This window comes from Podarcis raffonei, chromosome 16 (assembly GCF_027172205.1).
Source record: "Podarcis raffonei isolate rPodRaf1 chromosome 16, rPodRaf1.pri, whole genome shotgun sequence".
Taxonomy (NCBI): Eukaryota; Metazoa; Chordata; class Lepidosauria; order Squamata; family Lacertidae; genus Podarcis; species Podarcis raffonei.
In genome coordinates this window covers 7,873,546-7,892,762 of record NC_070617.1, presented here as the reverse complement: position 1 = coordinate 7,892,762, position 19,217 = coordinate 7,873,546, and the positions used below count along the sequence as shown (strand labels likewise).

General features: G+C 47.8%; 2 protein-coding genes across 5 annotated transcripts in view; both read left to right on the top strand.

The window, feature by feature from the left end:
* The first annotated feature begins 1,335 nt into the window (after positions 1–1,335).
* CHTOP (chromatin target of PRMT1) lies at positions 1,336–13,581 on the top strand. Of its 3 annotated transcripts, none has more exons than XM_053368731.1 (6): positions 1,336–1,651; positions 3,226–3,306; positions 7,514–7,664; positions 9,795–9,981; positions 11,452–11,589; positions 12,647–13,581. In XM_053368731.1, the coding sequence occupies exons 2-6, from the start codon at positions 3,242–3,244 to the stop codon at positions 12,847–12,849; spliced, it is 744 nt and encodes a 247-aa protein (XP_053224706.1). In that variant the 5' UTR covers positions 1,336–1,651; positions 3,226–3,241; the 3' UTR covers positions 12,850–13,581. The 3 variants fall into 3 exon arrangements, with proteins under 3 accessions (XP_053224706.1, XP_053224707.1, XP_053224708.1); XM_053368732.1 differs by having other exon boundaries at positions 1,337–1,651; positions 9,798–9,981; XM_053368733.1 differs by lacking the exons at positions 1,336–1,651; positions 3,226–3,306 and adding an exon at positions 3,313–3,540.
* Positions 13,582–16,750: 3,169 nt separating this feature from the next.
* LOC128403693 (mothers against decapentaplegic homolog 4-like) overlaps positions 16,751–19,217 on the top strand; it is a 33,808-nt gene continuing 31,341 nt past the window's right edge. For both annotated transcript variants that reach the window (XM_053368701.1, XM_053368699.1), the window contains exon 1: positions 16,751–17,450. The gene's annotated coding sequence lies outside the window, so the exon portion shown is untranslated. The remainder of the gene's footprint in view (positions 17,451–19,217) is intronic.

Sequence of the window (19,217 nt, the reverse complement as noted above, 5' to 3'; positions counted from 1 at the left end):
TGTGCAAAACAAAGCTTGGAGATACTGTAAACAGGGAGTGGATAAATGTACAACTGTATCTTAACAAGTTACATGTGCAATAAACGTTATACAGACTGGATAAATGAACCGTTCAACAAGTACAGTGGTACCTCGGGTTACATACGCTTTAGGTTACATACGCTTCAGGTTACACACTCCGCTAACCCAGAAACAGTGCTTCAGGTTAAGAACTTTGCTTCAGGATGAGAACAGAAATCGTGCTCCGGCGGTGTGGCGGCAGCAGGAGGCCCCATTAGCTAAAGTGGTGCCTCAGGTTAAGAACAGTTTCAGGTTAAGTACGGGCCTCCGGAACGAATTAAGTACTTAACCCGAGGTACCACTGTAGTGTAAGTCCAATCACAGAACTGGTTGTACATTTATCCACTCCCATGTTTACAGTATCTCCAGGATTTGTTTTGCACATGGCACCTTAGTATGTTTGTTGCTTGAATGGTTACAAGTCTATCTCCATTCTAGTTATTATTCTAGTAAATTTGGTTTTATACTCATAAGCCAGTTTGTGGTGGTGGTGTTCTGTTCTACCTCCACCCTCGGAGGCAGGATGAATCTGAATAATAGTTGCTGGTACAGATAGGCATGCGCAGACAGGCAGCCTAGCATCAAACCTTAGCAGGGTATGTGCTGTTGTGCACAGGTCCTGTGTGCAGGCTTCCCACTGAGGCCATCTGGGTGGCCACTGTGAGACCAGGATGCTAAATAGCTCAATCGGTAAAGCATGAAATTCTTAATCTCAGGGTTGTGGGTTGAGCAAAAGATTGGGCAAAAGATTCCTGCATTTCAGGGGACTGGACCAGATGGTCTTCATCGTCCCTTCCAATTCTACAAGTCTGAGATTCTATAACTTAGATGGGCCATTGACCTACTCTAACAGGAAACACCTTCTGTTCTTCAACCCACTACATGCAGGCCTCGCTCCGAAACATATCTGAAAACGACCAACCCCTCGCACTTAAAAGCAGCCGCGCCCCTTTAAACCGCGCCCGCTTCTAAACCAACTCCATCCATTCACAAAAAAAGCTTCCCCTCTTGAGAATGAGCGTCGCCCCGGCAGAGCCACGCCCCTCCCTCTGCTCCAACCACTCAGAAAGCGACGAACGGCCAACCACTCTACGTAGCACGTCGGAGCCCGCCTTCTCCCTCTCTTTCTACGAGACGTAACCACGGTGGCGCTCCGGGTCCCCTCCTCCCATCCGGAGAGGACGTTTCTCCGCGCATGCGCAGAGAGGCAGCCTCGCCTCAACCTGCTGGCGCACGCGCGGCCGCTGCTTGACGCGTGCGCCCCTCCGGCCTTTTTTAATATATATTAATTTTTTTTAAAAAAAAAAAGCTCCGCCATTTTGCCGGGCTCCTTTCTGAAGGGGAATTTGAAGCGAGGAAGGCTCCGAGCGGCTGAAGTGAGAGAGTCGTCGCCGTCGTCGTCCTCCCGTGAGAGAGACGACGGGAGGTTGGAGGAGGAGGGGAAGCTGAGGGGGGAACCAACCACCGCCACCATCTTTGCGTTTGGGGCGCCTGACGGGGGAGGCCGGGCTAAGCCTGAGCGGAGCCTCCCGCCGCCTCCGCTGGCCCCGCCGGAGCCGCAGACAGAGCAGAGCGAGCCCCGCCCCCGACGGTGAGTGGGGAGACCGTTGGGTCGTGTAGGCCGCGCGCGGAGAGGGCGGGGCCTCGAGGACCGTTGGCGCCTTCCAGCAGGCCGCGCCGGGTGCGGGGGGGGGGAGGGAGGCATTCGCCCCGGCCGCGCACGTGACCGGTTCAGAAGCCTGGCGAGCAGCGGGGGAATGCCCGGATGCAACGGGGTTCTGTGGTGGGCGGGGCGACTCCAGTGCATTCCCATGCATTCCCTTCTCTCCAGAATGAATGAATGAATGAATGGGTCTGCTGGGGGGGGAGCGGAGAGGTGGGGGAAGTTACCGCGAAGTTTATTGCGGGCCCAGTCGCAGTACCGACATATATGTGTGTGTGTATGTATATATATATTGGCTCAGGCATTGGGCGTATATCCATATCAGCCCTGCTGGACAAAAAAAATGAATTAATTTTTTTAAGGTCTGGGAACTCAGTTCCCCTGACTTCCTGCTTTTTCAAAAACCTGCGCAAAATCACTCTACTCTGGCTCTACTCTGCCCTCCCTTATTTATTGTTATTTATTACATTTATATCCCACTTTTTCGCCAAGGTGGTGAACCTCTTTCCCCACCCCACCTGCATTTGGTCTCTCAATGACCCTGTGAGGTAGGTTGGGGTGAGAGACAGTGATTGGCCTAAGGTCAACCAATGAGCTTCGTGGCTGAGCAGGGACTAGAACTCTGGGCTCCCAGGTCCTAGTTCAGGGGCGCTCAAGCTTTTTTTCAAAGAGGGCCAGATTTGATGAAGTGAACGTGTGTGAGGGCCGACCAAAGCTATTGAGCTTCTTTTTGGATTTTACCCCAGGACATATACTGGCATGGGGGCTGGATTAAATCAACTGGCGGGCTAGATTAGGCCCCCGAAATGCCAATGAGTGCAGCACAGTGTAGTCCCCTCCTGTAGCACAGTAATGCTCCTTCTGGGAAATGTATTTGACTGGCCAACTAAACTAGGTGAGTGTCAACGATAGGTCTCAAACCCTCAGTGAGTTAGGAACTTACCCTGCATGTGAAGACAGGCTCAGGTAGCCATTGATAGCCTTCTCCTCCATAATTGTATTGAGGAATCTTGCTTGGCTCTTTTAAAAAGAGGGGGCAAAGTTCCCTGAGACTGACTGTGAGGCAGATGCTCTGTTACTGGCAAGAGGACCAATGAACTCCCTGCTTCCCAGAACATAAGAGCCTGATGGATCAGGCCAAAGACCCATGTAGTCCTTCCACTTGTTCTCATAGTGGCCAACCAGATAGCAAAAAGCAACAGGGCCTGAGTGCAAGAGTGCTTTCCCCTCCTTCAGTTCCCAGGGCTGGTATTCAGAAGCATTACTGCCTCTGATCATGAAAGCAGAAATTAGCCATCATGGCTAGTATCCATCAATAGCCTTTATCCCCCATGAATTTCTCCAATCCTCCTTTAAAGCCAGCCAAGTTAGTGGCCGTAACTGCCTCTTGTGGGTGAATTCCAACATTTAGCTATGAGCTGTGTGAAGAAGCCCCTTCTTTAGCAACAGTTAATGTTTTTTCTTTCTTTCTTCTGAACTGGCCCTGTCTTCTTCTTTTGCAGATTCTGGGGACCTGAGATGGCCGCGCAGTCAGCGCCGAAAGTCGTGCTTAAGAGCACCACCAAGATGTCCCTCAACGAGCGGTGAGGAGCCCAACGGCCAACTTCAGCTCATAAGATTTTTTTTTAATTTTTATTTTTGCTTAGTTATCACTGTGTTCGATATCCAGAGCCAACATGGTCCTTGCCCTGCTTTTAACCTACCCAGATGCAGAGAAGCAGGGGGCAGCTTTACTTCTGCCTTAAATCCTACAGCAAGCGATGGTACACAAGGTTAAAAGGGCCAAAATTGTCTGTCTGATGATAAAGCTGAAAACGGTAATCTGGTGGGATGTGTTCTAAGGAAAACCTCGCACCCTCCTTTTTTTCTTCCACATGTGTTCACATTATATAGGTGACCCCTGCAGTGCGGTAGCATGTGACCTAAGCTGCAGGAGGCTTTGCTGCGGTGTCCAAGGCGGACACACATCCTTGTGTGGTCTGGCCTGTAAGAGGCAGGCAGCTGGCCGCTCTGATCAGCCCGAAGGCTCCTTGGCCACAGTCCTTGGACCTTGTAAGAGGCAAGTGCTCCGCTCCATTCATCATCTGCTTCCTTTGCCCTCTGCATGCCCTCTCTTCTCTTTACTTTTTCTTCTCTCCTCTCCAGTGCATTCCTAAATGTAAAATTTCCAACTAATAGGTGGTGCTTACATTGTGTGGCCCTTGTGTACTCTGTCTCTCTTAAGAGGGTTGGTAATCTTAAAACCTGGTCATCTCTCCAGGAAACGCACAGCTGGTTTCAATGGCAGGCCAGGAGAAGAGGGATCTAGTGTACAGAGGTATGGCAGGCTTGGATTATCTGAGAAACTCCTTGAGCTACTCTGTTGGGGTGGTTCCAGTATTAGTTGTACTTTGAATTGGTCCCTTGAAACAGTTGGGCATCTACATCCTTTCTGTCCATTAATTTCAGTAGGTCTGCTCTGAGGAGACCATACAACTCACAGTCAGCTGCTCTTTGATCAGGGATGGGGAACCTGTCAACCTCTGGGTGTTGCTGGACTTCCAGTTCCCCATCCACCCCAGCCAGCCTGCTCAGTGGACAAGGAGTTGTAGCCAAACAACGCCAGGAAGACCATGGGTTCCCCCCACCTTTGATATAAATGCATGACATTACAATTGCAAACAAAATTCTTTCTAGCCTTACATAATGTCTGTTCTGTTAGAGAATAAATTGTGCCTTTTTACAGCCATGTTGCTGAATAGCATATCTCCAGTTCTTGGACTGGCATTTCATTTGTGTCTAAAGTTTTCATCAGGCGTTCTTTGAGGGTGTCGAGATAGTCCTTTTGCAATCTGCAGAATACTGTTTAATAAACAGTGCAGTCCTACATAAGCTTATTTGGAATTAAGTCCCACTTTGCTCAATCAAGTGCACTTCCAAGTAAATCTTCATAGCACTATGGCATTATTGGATAGGAATACACACACGCAGGCAGTAGGGTTTGCAGCCTTTCTGAACAATCGGGGGAGCCTGCTAGCTATGCCGTAGACCAGGAGTGGGAAACATGCCTTTCAGAATTCAGAAAATGAATTATAACATTCCATTTGAATTTTTTTTAATTTCTTGCCCCTTCTCAAAATTGTAGTAGATTTGTGAGTTTTGTCAAACCCTGGGGGTCGTGAATCCTAGTGCCCTCCAGATGTTGCTGGACTACAACTCCCATAACTCCGGCTGTTGGCCATGCTTGCTGGAGCTGATGAGACTTGGAATCAGTAACATTTGGAGGCCAGTGGTTCCCCACACCTGCTGTAGACTCTATTCCAGAGTTTTCCAAACTCTGTGTCACAATACATTAGTGTGTCAGCTGCAGTGTGTAGTTGTGTTGCGCAAACACTCCCTGCACTCCTCCTGGCAATGGAAAGGGTTAGTTTAACCTCCAGTTGGCTAGTAAAACTGAATTACTGTGTTGCAAAATGATGCATGTCCAAAAAGCGTGTCACCAACTTGAAAAGTTTGGAAAGCTCTTCTCTATTCCATAGCACCAGGTTTTCACATGTGGCCATCTCCCCCATGCCTGACTCCTCAATTGGGGAACCAGTGCTCATGCCACACCACACTGCAGGGGTAGCTGCTTCCCATTGTATTTTGAAGGTGGTATTAGTACTATTTGATATTGAGCGCTTGCTAACTTGGCAGGGTGATTGGCATCATAGACGTGGAAAGGGGCGAGGTCCTTGCCCAGAAAAAATCCGTTTCATTTCATTCAGTCACTCAATTAATTTGTATGCCGCTTTTCCACAAAATAAATCATGCTCAGAGCGGCTTATAACAAAGAAAACGGGAACACATTGTAAACAGATGCTACAAAGACTATTTTTACAATAACTTAGCAAACATTAACAATTATAACAACATAGCAAAACCCCACATTTCAATACTATAAACATCACAGTATTACTTAAACAGCATCCAGAAAACCAAAAGCAAAAACGGCAAAGGAGCTTCATAGTTTCACCTTAGTCCGAGAAATACCCCTCCCATAACGTGATTGATTTATGACTCATTTCTAACAGTTGCTCACCAGTGTGCCCTTGTCCTGTCTGCATTTGACCTTGTGGCTCTGGGCCTAGATTGGGCAGCAGGCTCCGATTCCTTGCTCTGTCCCTGCACCTGCCAGGGCATGGAGTTTTTGGTGGGGAGAGGGGTCTCCATGTGGGGAAAACCTGTGGCCCCTCCAGCTGCAGTTGGGCTCCCGGCTTCCACCAGCCCCAGCCAGCATGGCCAGTTATTTGCTGAAGGAACCATTTCTGGAGCCAGGTCCAAACTTGACTTCGAAAGCACATCCTGTGTGCTGTTTGAGATCCTTACTCATAGGATTTGAATGCCCCTGGCATGAGCAGAGAACGCTTCCCGCCAACGACTGGTTTCTTTCCAGCTGGCAGCCCTTTGTGTCTCCTGGTTTAGGGTGCTGCTTGGTAGAAGTCCTCAGGCACATAAAGGGAGAGCTGAAAAACCTTGCTTTTGAGCAGCAGCCGCCTTTCAGAATCTGGATCCAACGCTCGTTTGGATTGGGTGCAAATCCAGCACTTTTTGTGTGTTCCCTTATGGGTCCAAAAGATGGAAACTGCCATAAGAATTTGAATGGCATTTTTGCCATAGTATTAAAAACCCCTGGGATTGTAGTTCTGGGACGCACGCATGCCATTTCCTAGCTCCCTCATAAATAAGCTAATGAAAGTGCCTAGCTTGCTAAGAAACTAGTAGCTCTCACCTCTCAGCCTCCCATCCTTCCGGCACATGCCCTGCCTAAAAGTACTCACTGTATGTGGCTGCCAGGAGAATTATTAAATACAGGGCTGGTTCTTTAATTTTGCTACCTTTGGAGCATTGTATAATAATAATAATTATTTATTATATCAGTCATTTTATATAGCAAGTATCAGAGCAGCTTGACAAGGTGAAATACAACTTACAATAGCAGTGTAAACCCCCAGGAGTGAGGGGGGATTCTGAAACCATGAACCATACGAAAATATAGCAACATATAAATAAGGACCAAGGCCTACCTGCCCTGCTTAAAGCTGAGCACTGCCACAGACGGCAACATTAATTAATCAAAGGCCTGGTTGAGTTAAAAAGTATTGGCCTGATGCCTAAAGATTGGCAATGTTGGCATCAGGCATGTCTTCCTGGGACCAGCGGGTGGCAGCATGGAACCACTAGAAAAGGCCTGTTCTTGTGTGACCACCCTCCGCACTTCCCTCAGGTGGGGCACTCTGAGAAGGGCTTTAGATGAAGACCGCAGGGTCTGGGCTGGTTCCTATGGGGAGAAGAGGTCCGTTGCAGCTTCAAGATGACCTGGTGGTTCAAAGCAGCTTGATTTGGCAATTCCTCTCTTAGCCTCCCTTTGCTGGCCAATTGAGTCAGTCCATTTGCAACCAGCACTGCTTTCCCTTCACCTTTCTCTCCATCTTGCTTAACTGCTTTGTGTGCTTTTTTCCATCTTTGCTTCTTCATTTTGAGATCACATGAAATTTGATTTTTTTATTTAAAAAATCACTTCTGTTTTAAATATACTGCACTAATCCACACCCTTTTGAATGTCCTGTCCTTGCACGTCTTCTGGAAAACGAGGAAAAGTCTGTAGCTCATTAACCTGCGATAAATTAAAATGTGTACCACGTTGTTGGCGTTTAAAAAAAAAAAATTGTGGGCCGCGGCCGCCCACTCTTAAGGGCCATGAAATGCCAGTTGAGATGCTTTTGTAATGACAAGCTTTTGTTTAAACACCCGTTTTGTTCGACCTTGAAGCTTTACTAATATGCTGAAGAACAAACAGCCGATCCCCGTGAGCATTCGAGCCACCATGCAGCAGCAACAGCTAGCCAGTGCCCGGAACAGGAGGCTGGCCCAGCAGATGGAGAACAGACCTTCTGTGCAGGCTGCGTTAAAGCTCAAGCAGGTGAGAGAGGCGCAGGAGAGCCAGCGATGGAGCCTTGGCAGCCGGGGGCTTCCTTTGGGTGGGAAACACAGGCGGGGCGTGATAGGTGGATACCAGCTTCTGGAAAGCACAGGGTCCTGCTTGCAGGCTTCCCACAGTGTGGTCCTCTCGTGAGATTAGGATTCTGGGCTAGATGGGCCATTGACCTGACCCAGCAAGGCTCTCCTTATGCAAATCTTTGGTCGATGTTCCTGCTGGTGGGCCACGTCCCACGACACCTCCTGCTGCCTTCTAGGAAATAACCCTGATCCACCAGGGCTCTTAAGGAAGGGCTGCATAGCAATCATCATATAGCTTCACTCAGGGGTTGCTAACCTGATGCCATCCACCTGTTTTGAGTGGCAACTTGCATCAGTCCCAGCTCAGTCAGTGACGGAGGGTGTGTGATGGGAGCTGTAGTTCACGACAGATCTGGAAGGCACCACATAGACGTACCCATTATTTGTTTACTTCTAGTATTCATTGTGTGAAAAATAACAAAAAAGAAACCACAAACTCAACCACACAATAGATAAGAACGATTGCATGTCATCCCAGAAACAGAAAATGCCCTTCTATGTAATTGTGCTGCATAATGTTAAATGTGGGTTGATCTCAGGGACTTGGCTACAGCAGAGGAGGTTCCCTTGCACCTTGCTGAGGCAGGCCCCAGAAGATTACAGGCTTGTGACCGAAATCCCATTCTGGGAGAGTTTGCCCTTCTGAGTTTGGGCCTCAGAGGACCAGGGTGGTGGTGCAGCTTTTCTGGTTTTGATCATGCAATCGTTTCCCCCCTGTGTAGCTTTAGTCTCCATCTACATTTGGGCCCCGGGGTGGCGCAGGCAGCCGTGACACGTGTGTAGCAGGTGCTGCTCCATTGGACGACTTGTGTGAAATGGCCTTTTTTAAATGAGAAACATATGGCAGGAGCTAAAATCATCATCATCAAACCTTTTATTGGCATCACATCCAAAACAAATCAATACAGAATTACCACTTCCCCAGTGGCACAAAACATTTGCTAAAAGAAAGGAGGCAGAACAGTCTATCGTCACATCTCTTGGTCTCCAGGGAGATCAGACGTCTGCAGTGTATTTTGACGACAAAAAACCAAATAGAGATATTTAGCCAGTAACTTGGTGATCTCCTGATCATTCCCCAGTAATAGAAAATGTATGACCTCCAACTCTGGTTTTCATTTGGGGATACAGAGTTGATCTGGAAATTGCTGACAGGTCAGCATATAGTTTACAACTGAGAACCATTTGTGTGAGGGTTTCCACCAGGTGGTCTTCACATGGGCAAGTTCTTTCTCCTTCCACCCTCCCTGAGAACCTTCCCCAAAGGAAGTTTGATGGATTTGAATTAAACCTGGCCAGCAAAAATGCCCTTCTTTCTTGAGGGTTAAGCAGAAATTCAAGGTAATTGTGGTTGGTTTCATGTGCCCAAGAAAGTTGAAAATAAAGAGGGGAAGATGTTTTCTCTGCTGCTACTGTTAGTTCTTGGCGTTTGATATCCCACAACCTAGTTTTTATTATAGCCTTGGCAGATGGAGCTAAAATGCAGTAGAGTCCTGAATGGGTGCTGCTCCCTGAAAGAGAGGCATGGTCATCCCCTACTTGCAAAAGGTGGCTCTGATTCATCTCAGGGTGCATCTACGGTCCCCTCCTTTCCCTTTGTCTGATCTAGTTAGGATGTACCTTGGTATGATTTCATGAGCTACCAGGTGACTTGTTGTGAGAGCTGGAGAACCATGTTTAACATTTCATATATTTACAGCCGCTCACATAAGAATCCATTATGCACTGGTCTGCTGATGTGATAAGACCATTGCATAGTTTTTATGTAATGGTATTTAAAATAAAAATGCAGCGCATCTCTCAAAATGTTCTGGGCACATCTTCATTCCCTCCTCAAACCAAACCATGTAGCTTCACCCTTTTTCTTCCCCAGACCTTTCCTGCATTGAACCAAGAGCCGTGGTGATCACATGCGACCCTCTCTCTCTCTTTTCCCCCCATTACTCCCATCTCAAGCAGCTAGCGCCCGGCCTTCTGTGCTCGCTGCTTGTTTCTGTGCGACGTTTTCCTGTCTAACACTCTCTTCTTCCAGAAGAGCCTGAAGCAACGCCTGGGGAAGAGCAACATCCAGGCACGCTTAGGCCGGCCGGCGGGACCCCTGGCCCGGGGTGTGTTAGGGGGCCGAGGCTTGCCCATGGGTCAGAGAGGCTTGCCCCGAGGAGCCATGCGCGGCGGACGTGGCGCCAGAGCGTTGCTACGGGGAGGAATTCCCCTCCGAGGTTAGTGTGTCAGTGAATTAGTTCACTTAGGACTGGGGGGGAGGCAGCACCGTTTTCTGTCGGGAGGCAGCAATCCTTTCTGGGTACCCTTCCAGGAAGGGCCACATGCCAGTGTTGGGCAGGGCAAGGAGGAACAAAGGGTGGAAAAGTTAAGGCCAATTTTACTTTTGTGCCATAGGCTACTTTCTGCACATACACATGCATTCCCTTCTTCATCCTCCACCCAGAGAGGCATGGCCAGAGTTCAGAGGCACATCCCAGCCAGGCAAAAACACTCAAGGAGAAGGTGTGAAGCAGGGCCCATGAGGGGTGGGGCCAGGGAGAGTTCCGAGGGCCAGATAGGGAGACCTCGAGGGCCACATTCAGCCCCCAGGCCTGAGGCTCCCCAAACTTTACTTGCCAAATATCACTTGACACCCGCCAAAGATATATCTGATGAACAATAATACTATGGGGGGGACAGAACTGATGTCCATGCTCCACACAGCCTGTTTGCTTTGTGCTCTGCTTCCCCAGTTTGGGGGCTCAGTACATAAACTTTGACATAGTCCACATGTTAATCTACGTGAGTCTGATTGCATGGCGTGACTTCAGTGGATTTAGTATACTTGGTGCAAACTTGAGAGAGGGGTGGGAGAGCAAGGAGTTGAGGAAAGAGAAACTTGGGAGCCTGCCCCCAACAGATGAAACAGTTTTCCGGTGCCAGATTTAGGACATACTACCAAGGGGGCTAATTATTATTATTATTATTATTATTATTATTATTATTATTATTATTATTTAAAAACATGTATTTACTAAGATCCATAAAAATGCAAATGTACCAAAAGGAAGTATTACTAAAATAAGATATTTGGGGGGGGATTTTTGTCCTTGTTCAGGGCACCATATTACCAAAGACTCAGCTGCCTTTAGCAGAGCTCTGCTTCTCTTCAGCTAAGTTTACTATGCTGGAGTAAGCTCTGCTTGTTTTGTTTTTTAAGTTCCTAGTTTCTGTAATTGCAGAGAGAAGCTTGGGAAATGGAAAACGAGGCTGGTAGGCTTTGAAGGCCATAGGTAATGGGTGGTGAACTTTCAGCTGTGACTCCCATCATCCCTGACTGTGGCCATGCCGGCTGCTGGGACTTGGAAATCCAGCAACAACTGTAAGGCTACAAAGCCTCCCCACATCTGCTAGCACATTTCGGCATAACAGCAGCTTTTTTTCCAAATAAGTTACCTGGGCTGTTGCAACTTTTTTTGAAATGGGAAGCCGACAACCAGTGAAGGGGCTAGGATCCAAAAGAGAACTCTTAAGCAAAATGTGCTTTGGAGACGCCATGATTATTAAGCCACTGTAGAATTTGAAAAGAGACCTGTAGTGCAGAAATAGCCTGAGTTTGCTGGCAAGACCTTTTCTTCAAAAGCTCAACTGATGGTTGACACTCTCTCTCTCTCTCTCTCTCTCTCTCTCTCTCTTCCCCTTTAAAGGACAGGGTTTACTTCGGGGAGGACGCGGCATAGCTGCTCGAATGGGCCTGAGAAGAGGAGGCCTTAGAGGACGGGGTGGGCTTGGCAGAGGAGGGCTTGGCAGAGGAGCCATGGGCCGGGGTGGCATTGGCGGCAGAGGTGAGCACAACTAACTTGGGATGTTACACTCACTTTCATTTTATTCCTGCAGCCTCGTACCTGGCATTGCAGAGAAATTCTAAGAAGCGAAAACATCAGTCCCGTACTGAAAAGGTTTAGTCTGCCATCTCAATTCAGAATGGCTTCCAGCTGTTTCCAAACTTAAGACGAAAACCTGCTCCGTCACCTCAGGAAAACCGGCATGCCAAATTTGGTTGCGGTATCTTTAAGAGGCATCTAAATGCTTAGCGAAGGAACAAACCGCTTTCCAAAAATAAACAGTAGATTTACTGCATGTGTGAAAACCACAGCACAGGAGAGGTCAGTTATATTCGTTTGCCGCTTTTTACACCAAAGTATTTCGAAGCGACTTGGAATAAATAAGCAGGAATAGCAAAAAAAACGTTAACCAAACGCAGGAAAAACATTGACACCCAAGAGAGCCGCTGCCTCTGTCAGATAGACAAACATTATGCAACATAAGGCAGCTTTCTATGAGGACTAGAATCTGCCCTTTCATCAGGAAAACTAAGATGTGGGATCTTGCTTTAACTTGAGGAGACAAGCAATAACTAAATGATAAACATCATCTGTGAATGCAAAAGATCCAGTCACTGACATCCAGGAAGGGTTGGGAATATCCCCTTCCTCAAAACACCAGAGAGCCCCCTGCCAATCAGTATAGACCAGGGTTTCCCACACTTGGGTCTTCAGCTGTTTTTGGGCTACAACTCCCATCATCCCTAGCTAGAAGAACAAGTAGTCAGGGATGATAGGAACTGTAGTCCAAAAACAGCTGGAGACCCAAGTTTGGGGAACCCTGATCTAGGCAATACTGAGTTAACTAGATGGACCGATAGCCTGGTGCAGTCAAAGGAAGCTTTCTGTGTCTACTCTGATTGACGGCAGCCCTCCGATCGCATTTTAGGCATCTTTTGCACTGGAGAGGCTATGGGGCAGGAGCGGGGGGCGGTTTGAACTTTATCCTAGAAGAGGAGGCAGCTGAGCTCCAGTGGTGCAGTGCCTAACCCTGTCCTCCTCCTCCTCTCCCGCCCAGGTCGTGGCATGGTGGGCCGGGGACGAGGCGGCTTCGGCAGCCGTGGGAGAGGCCGGGGCAGAGGCAGAGGCGCCCCTCGCCCCGCCCTGACCAAGGAGCAGCTCGACAACCAGCTTGACGCGTACATGTCGAAAACGAAAGGACACCTGGATGCCGAACTGGACGCCTACATGGCCCAGACAGACCCCGAAGCCAACGACTGACCCACCCTTGCTGTAGACACTCGCTGAGGTTGTGTGTTCTGTGCGCTGGTCCTTCCCCACCCAAGCCCTCTCCTGTAAGCCACGACCGGCAACAGCCGCCCTGACGGCGTGGGGAGGGGTAGGAGACAATAACTTTCACGGGTTTCTCTTGCATTTTGATACTCCTGCGTTGTATGAAACTGGCGGGCGGGAGAGAATTGTGTGTTTATCTACATGCGCGCACGTACACACACACATACATTTCTTAAACAACTTCCAAAAACAAGTGTGACTGACCTGCTGTCTGTAGATGGCATCATCTTGAGGCTCCTCAACAGGACATTACATGCATGACTGTCCCCCTTCCTCTCCTGTCTTCCTCAACCCCCCCCCCCCCAATTTTTTTGACCTTGCTGTAGACAGAAGGTCTCAGGTGCTTATAAATTGCAGTCTCGGCAGCTACAGCTGCTGTAAGAGTTGTGTTTCAAGGTGGCTGCTCATGCACAGCGATGCTGAATCCCATACTTCCTTTCTGATGTTTCTGCTTACGTCCACACCCCAGGCCCAACAAATAATTCTGTGACTTTTATATATGGTGAGCACAAATCAGTGGAGTTCTTCCTTCCCTGCCCCTCTCCTTCCTCCACCCAAAAAAGGATCAGGCCCAACTAGTGTTTAATTCACCAAACCTGTTGTGGCCGAAAGCAGATTTTTTTTTTTAATAATAATAATAAACAATGGCAGCAAACTTTTCATTTTTATGTTTATGCTCTTGTAGCCAGCCTGCTGGTTGGTATTTTGTTTGTGTGTGTTTGAAGACACTAGGAAGGCAGATTCTTTTCTCTGTTTTCCGCCCAGTGTCTTGTGAGCTCAACTGTTCTGTTCTGGTTTTGAACGGCATCTTGTATTTTCTGGTTTACCATAAGAAACAATTGCAGGGAAAAGGAAAAAAAATGCCTTTGTCTTGGTTTTTTTTTGGTTGGTGGTGCGGGGACTGTTGTTGGAAACTTACAGTAAATTGAACAAGCCACTACTACTATGACCTTTTTGGTCATCTTTTAATAGGTAGGTGGGGCACCTACCTGCCTATCATTTCATATCATGAGAGTGTCAACTGACTGATAGATGGGCAGTCCTACACACTTGCCAAAGTTAACCCACTGGTTGGGAGGAGGGATCTGCTTTGCCAGTGTGTTCCCTGCAGGATTTATTTCATTTAATATATTCGTATCCCACTTTTCTCCCATGTTGGGATTCAAGGAGGCTTGTGGCATTTAAAATACATCAATTACAAATACAGAAGAATACAGAATACAGTGGTATCTCGAGTTACAAATGCCTCAGGTTACAAACACTTCAGGTTACAAACTCCACTAACCTGGAAGAGTTACCTCGAGTTGAGAACTTTGCCCCAGGATGAGAACGGAAATCGTGTGCCGCCGGCACAACAGCAGGAAGAGGCCTCATTAGCGAAAGCATGTCTCTAGTTAAGAACAGTTTCAGGTTAACAACAGACCTCCGGAATGTATTAAGTTCGTAACTAGAGGTACCACTGTGATAAAAACACACTAATTAAAACAATAATATACATTACAACATATTGAAAACCAGCCACTAAAATAAAATTTGCAGCCCAGTGATCAGCTCTGTTTGCACGAGTTTCTAAATGCCTGTCTAAACAGGGAGGGATAACGCATAGCCAATTTAACCTCTCTTTGGAGGAAACTCCACAACATTAAGAGCAGCCGCAGGAAAGTTGGCGGTTGGAATCAGCACAACAGGGTGAGCTCCTGTTGCTCTGTCCCAGCTCCTGCCAACCTAGCAGTTTGAAAGCACGCCAGTGCAGGTAGATAAATAGGTGCCGCTGTGACGGGAAAGTAAACAGCGTTTCCATGCGCTTTGGTTTCCGTCACAGTGTCCTGTTGCACCAGAAGCGGTTTAGTCATGCTGGCCACATGACTCGGAAAGCTGTATGTGGACGAATGTCGGCTCCCTCGGCCTGAAAGTGAGATGAGCGCCACAACCCCATAGTCACCAACTGGACTTAACCATCCAGAGGTCCTTTACCTTTTTACCTTTCACCATTTCTGAAACAACATTGGCTCTGGGTCCCTAAGCATAGAGATGAGCATTGTTTTGCAATTTAAGTATCTGTCTCCCAGCTTCTTTCTAGTGTCTGAAACGGGGAGGAAAAGCTGCAGAAATGGATGGATTTGTACATATGTCACTTTTAGATACAAGCCACCTGCTTCTCTCCAGACTACCAAAAACAAACAATTTAACAGATTTCTTCTGGACTCAAGTCTACTTTTGTTAGGTACATCTGTGGGACCAGGTCCACAAAAGTGTATGCCACAAGATCCTTGGGTGATGGCAGAAAAATGAATAGTCCCTTAACACACTTACCCCTCTGGAAATTCCTCCAAAACTATAATAATTGTCCATCTCTGGAGTTTTGAAACTTGCAGAACACAGAATGTGAAACAGAAGATACGCTATCAGTATTTCATATTTGGAGTCAGTGGTACCCCCTCTAGTGAAAATGCAAGCTGTTCAAATATTTCTTTGCGTGTTGACACCAGCAAAGGGATCATAGGAAAGTTCTTTACCAGCCACTCTGCTTAGTTACACACCTCTGTTTTCCCAAAGCCTTTGTTTTCCATCCACCATTAAACTTGAAGCAGCTTTGAGGCTATGAATGAAAAGAGTGGAGCTTAAGATGGGAAGACCAGAGGCACAGGTAAGAGACAAGTGGTTATGCAATGGGGTGCAAGCCTGTGATTATGTGTGGGGACACTGCTGCAGCTGTAACTGGTTACGGGAGCAGATTTTAGGACCACAAATGCCCTCTGGCTTAGAATACATTCTCTAAGCTTGTTATTTTTTTAATAAATGTAGTTTGCTATGAAGCATTGTTAGCAGCTGGCTTTAAATATCTGATCCATGGGGTATCTCTTGTTCAGAATTAGCCAGAGTTGTGAGATGTTTGCAGAGGTGATGGTATTTGATGCCCTCTGGAAATTTGGAAGAATACCCCATTAATGCTTTAAAAAAATGCCTAGCCACTTTGGTGCTTGTCATGCAAAAATGCATTCACGTTTTTATTTTGGTAGCATCCTGCAATCTAAAGAGGTGTTGAGCAAGGAGTGTTACTGATGCATCAAAGTAAGGGAAGTAGCTCAGTGGTAGAGCATCTGCTTTGCATGCAGAAGGGCCCAGATTCAATCTCCAGGTAGGACTGGTGGGAAAATACACCTGTCTGAATTCCACTGACTGTGTAGACCAGTGTTTCCCAAACTTGGGTCTCCAGCTGTTTTTGGACTACAGTTCCCATCATCCCTGACCACTGGTCCTGCTAGCTAGGGATGATGGGAGTTGTAGTTCAAAAACAGCTGGAGACCCAAGTTTGGGAAACCCTGATGTAGATGGTACTAAACCTAGACGAACCAACGGTTTGACTCTGTGAAGCATCTTCCTTTGCTCCTAACAACACACACACACACACACACACACCCCTTGATCATTCAGGACCATGAGGACTCGTAGCTTCGCCAAAGAATGGATGCTTTTGAATTCTGGTGCTGGAGGAGACTCTTGAGAGTCCCATGGACTGCAAGAAGATCAAACCTCTCCATTCTGAAGGAAATCAGCCCTGAGTGCTCACGGGAAGGACATATCCTGAAGCTGAGGCTCCAAGACTTTGGCCACCTCATGAGAAGAGAAGACTCCCTGGAAAAGACCATGATGTTGGGAAAGATGGAGGGCACAAGGAGAAGGGGACGACAGAGGACAAGATGGTTGGACAGTGTTCTCAAAGCTACCAACATGAGTTTGACCAAACTGCGGGAGGCAGTGGAAGACAGGAGGGCCTGGCGTGCTCTGGTCCATGCGGTCACGAAGAGGCGGACACGACTAAACAACTAAACAACAACAATGTCCATCACTTGCAGCCTTGCTCGCCTCCAGAGAAAACACCTTCAGAAACCTGTCGCTTGACCTGACCTGAACTACCAGCACCTGTGCCTTGCCTTGCTTTCCAGAACTAAGAGAAGATTCTCTTTCTGCCCCCTCCAGGGGTTTTAATTTAGTAGTTCACAAGTAAAATGGTGCGTGTGGTTCAGGGTTTATTTTCTATTTCATGACATTTACATGCTGCTCTGTCGGGAGAATAAGTGTCAAGCCAGTTTCTTGAGCTGAGAAGCCAGATATTGCATATATATATTTGCATCAGCTGCAGAGCTCGCAAAGCCTCAAATAACCCCCACCCCCCTTCCTGAGGAAGAAAGTGGTACAGCCCAAAACAAAAGCTTTTGCTGCCTTTTGAGTCCGCCGAACGTATATATTGCCTTTCCTGGAACGGGCTGGCCCCGCCCCGCTTCCCCCCCTCCCCAAGCTTTGATGGGCCCGAGGCGCCTATTGGCCGGAATCTTGACGGCTGCCTGTGCCGACGCTTCCCATTGGCTGCCGGCCTTGGTGTGCTTCCACACGTTCCCAAAGGCTGTTCTTTATGTTATTGTTGTGAAGAAGTTGCAAAGCGGAGCGTCTTATTTTGATTTTGTTTTTCCAAGTGTTGGGAAGGCGGGTGGGTTGCTGAGCAGGAGGGACCAACCAGCGCCTATGGGGTGAGTACCTAGCTCATTCCCAACGGCTTCCATTTTTTCTCGCCCTGCGCCAAAAAATAAAAATAAAGGAGCAATCGGCATCCCCCCCTCGCTTTAGAGATCTGGTGCATATTATTTTATGATCCACCCCATATATGATTTCTTTGCACCCCGCAACTGATGCGCACACCTCTGCCCAGGTCCAGGAATAGCTGGATCGCCCGACTGTCAACTGGTTGTCTAAAGAAAGGCACTAACTTCCCTCCCCAATTCCACCCCCCTTGCACCCAGCACCATCACCAGAGAACATAAGAAGGGCCCTCCTGGATCAAACCAGCAGCCCATCTAGTCCAGCATCCTGTCCTCACAGTGCCCAGATGCCCGTAAGAACCCAGGAATCAGGTAGACTGGCCCTGGCACTGGAGGTTCCACAAGAGCATTAAAACATCCTGGCTACTGGATCAGACCAGCAGCCCATCTAGTCCATGATCCTGTTCTCATAGTGACCAGCCACACGCCCCAATGGGAAGCTGCAAGCAGAACCTGAGCACAAGAGCGGTTCTCGCCTCTTGCGGTTTCTAGCAGCTAATATTCAGAGGCACATCACTGCCTCCGACAGTGGAAGGGGACAGCATAGTCATCAGGGTCAGTAGTCACTGATAGCCTTGTTTCCCATGCATTTGTCTAATGCTCTTTTAAAGTCACACAAGGCTAATGGCCATCGGTACACCTTGTGGGAGAGAGTTCCACAGTTTAGCTGCTCTGCGAGAAGAAGGGCTTTTCTTTTATACGATACAATATTCTTTATTGTCATTTTCCCATACAGAACAAGGAAATTGAAAATCTACATCAGACATTCACAAACCAACAAGCCAGCTATCCCAGCCTGGTTAGCCCCCTAAAAACTCTGATACCCCATAATTAAATACAATATACTCCCATAGAGGCTACCTTACACCGCGTTTAAAACCAAAATCGCATTTGAATAGAAACTGTTTCTCAGGCGGCTGGTCCTTATCTGTGGGTGGTGCTGTGGCCTAAACCACTGAGCCTCTTGGGCTTGCCGATCGGAAGGTCAGCGGTTCGAATCCCCACGATGGGGTGACCTCCCTTTGCTCTGTCCCAGCTCCTGCCAACCTAGCAGTTCGAAAGCACGTCAAAGTGCAAGTAGATAAATAGGTACTGCTGCAGCAGGAAGGTAAACGGCATTTCCATGTGCTCTGGCACTCCTTACGGTCCTCTGTGCGCCAGTAGCAGTTTAGTCCTGCTGGCCACATGACCCAGGAAGCTGTCTGTGGACAAACGCCGGCTCCCTCGACCTGAAAGCGAGATGAGTGCCGCAACCCCATAGTTGCCTTTGACTGGACTGGGGTCCTTTACCTTTTTTACCTTACCTGAACCTTCACCTTCATTGTATGTCCCCCAGTCCCAGTGTTCCAGTAAGAGAGGGAGGGGAAAAACCTTTCTATTCACTTTTTCCTCCCTGCTGTGTTTTTCCAGCAACTTGGATTTGTTGCTGCCTGTGGCAGAGACAAAGCATAACCATAATCAACAGATGTGTAGTTTGTGGGACTTTTTTATTATTGTCTTGGAAGGGAGGAGGGTTTATAGGGTGTGAAAACATTGTGTCTGCTATCTTATAGTGTCCCAGGCTCGCAAGAGATTAATTTCTCTCCTCCTGTTGTTGTGTCTGCGGAACTGCCAAGGATTTTCCCAGAGTTTGCTCGAAAATCAGCTTGCTGAGACACAGCAATGCACAACAAGAGTGTGTTATATGGAGGGAGGATT

Bases quoted from the DNA above. Each gene is read 5' to 3' on its own strand.
- CHTOP (XM_053368731.1), top strand. From the start codon at position 3,242: ATGGCCGCGCAGTCAGCGCCGAAAGTCGTGCTTAAGAGCACCACCAAG. The intron at 3,307-7,513 runs GTGAGGAGCCCA...TCGACCTTGAAG, and splicing joins AAGATGTCCCTCAACGAGCG to CTTTACTAATATGCTGAAGA. The intron at 11,590-12,646 runs GTGAGCACAACT...TCTCCCGCCCAG, and splicing joins GGGTGGCATTGGCGGCAGAG to GTCGTGGCATGGTGGGCCGG.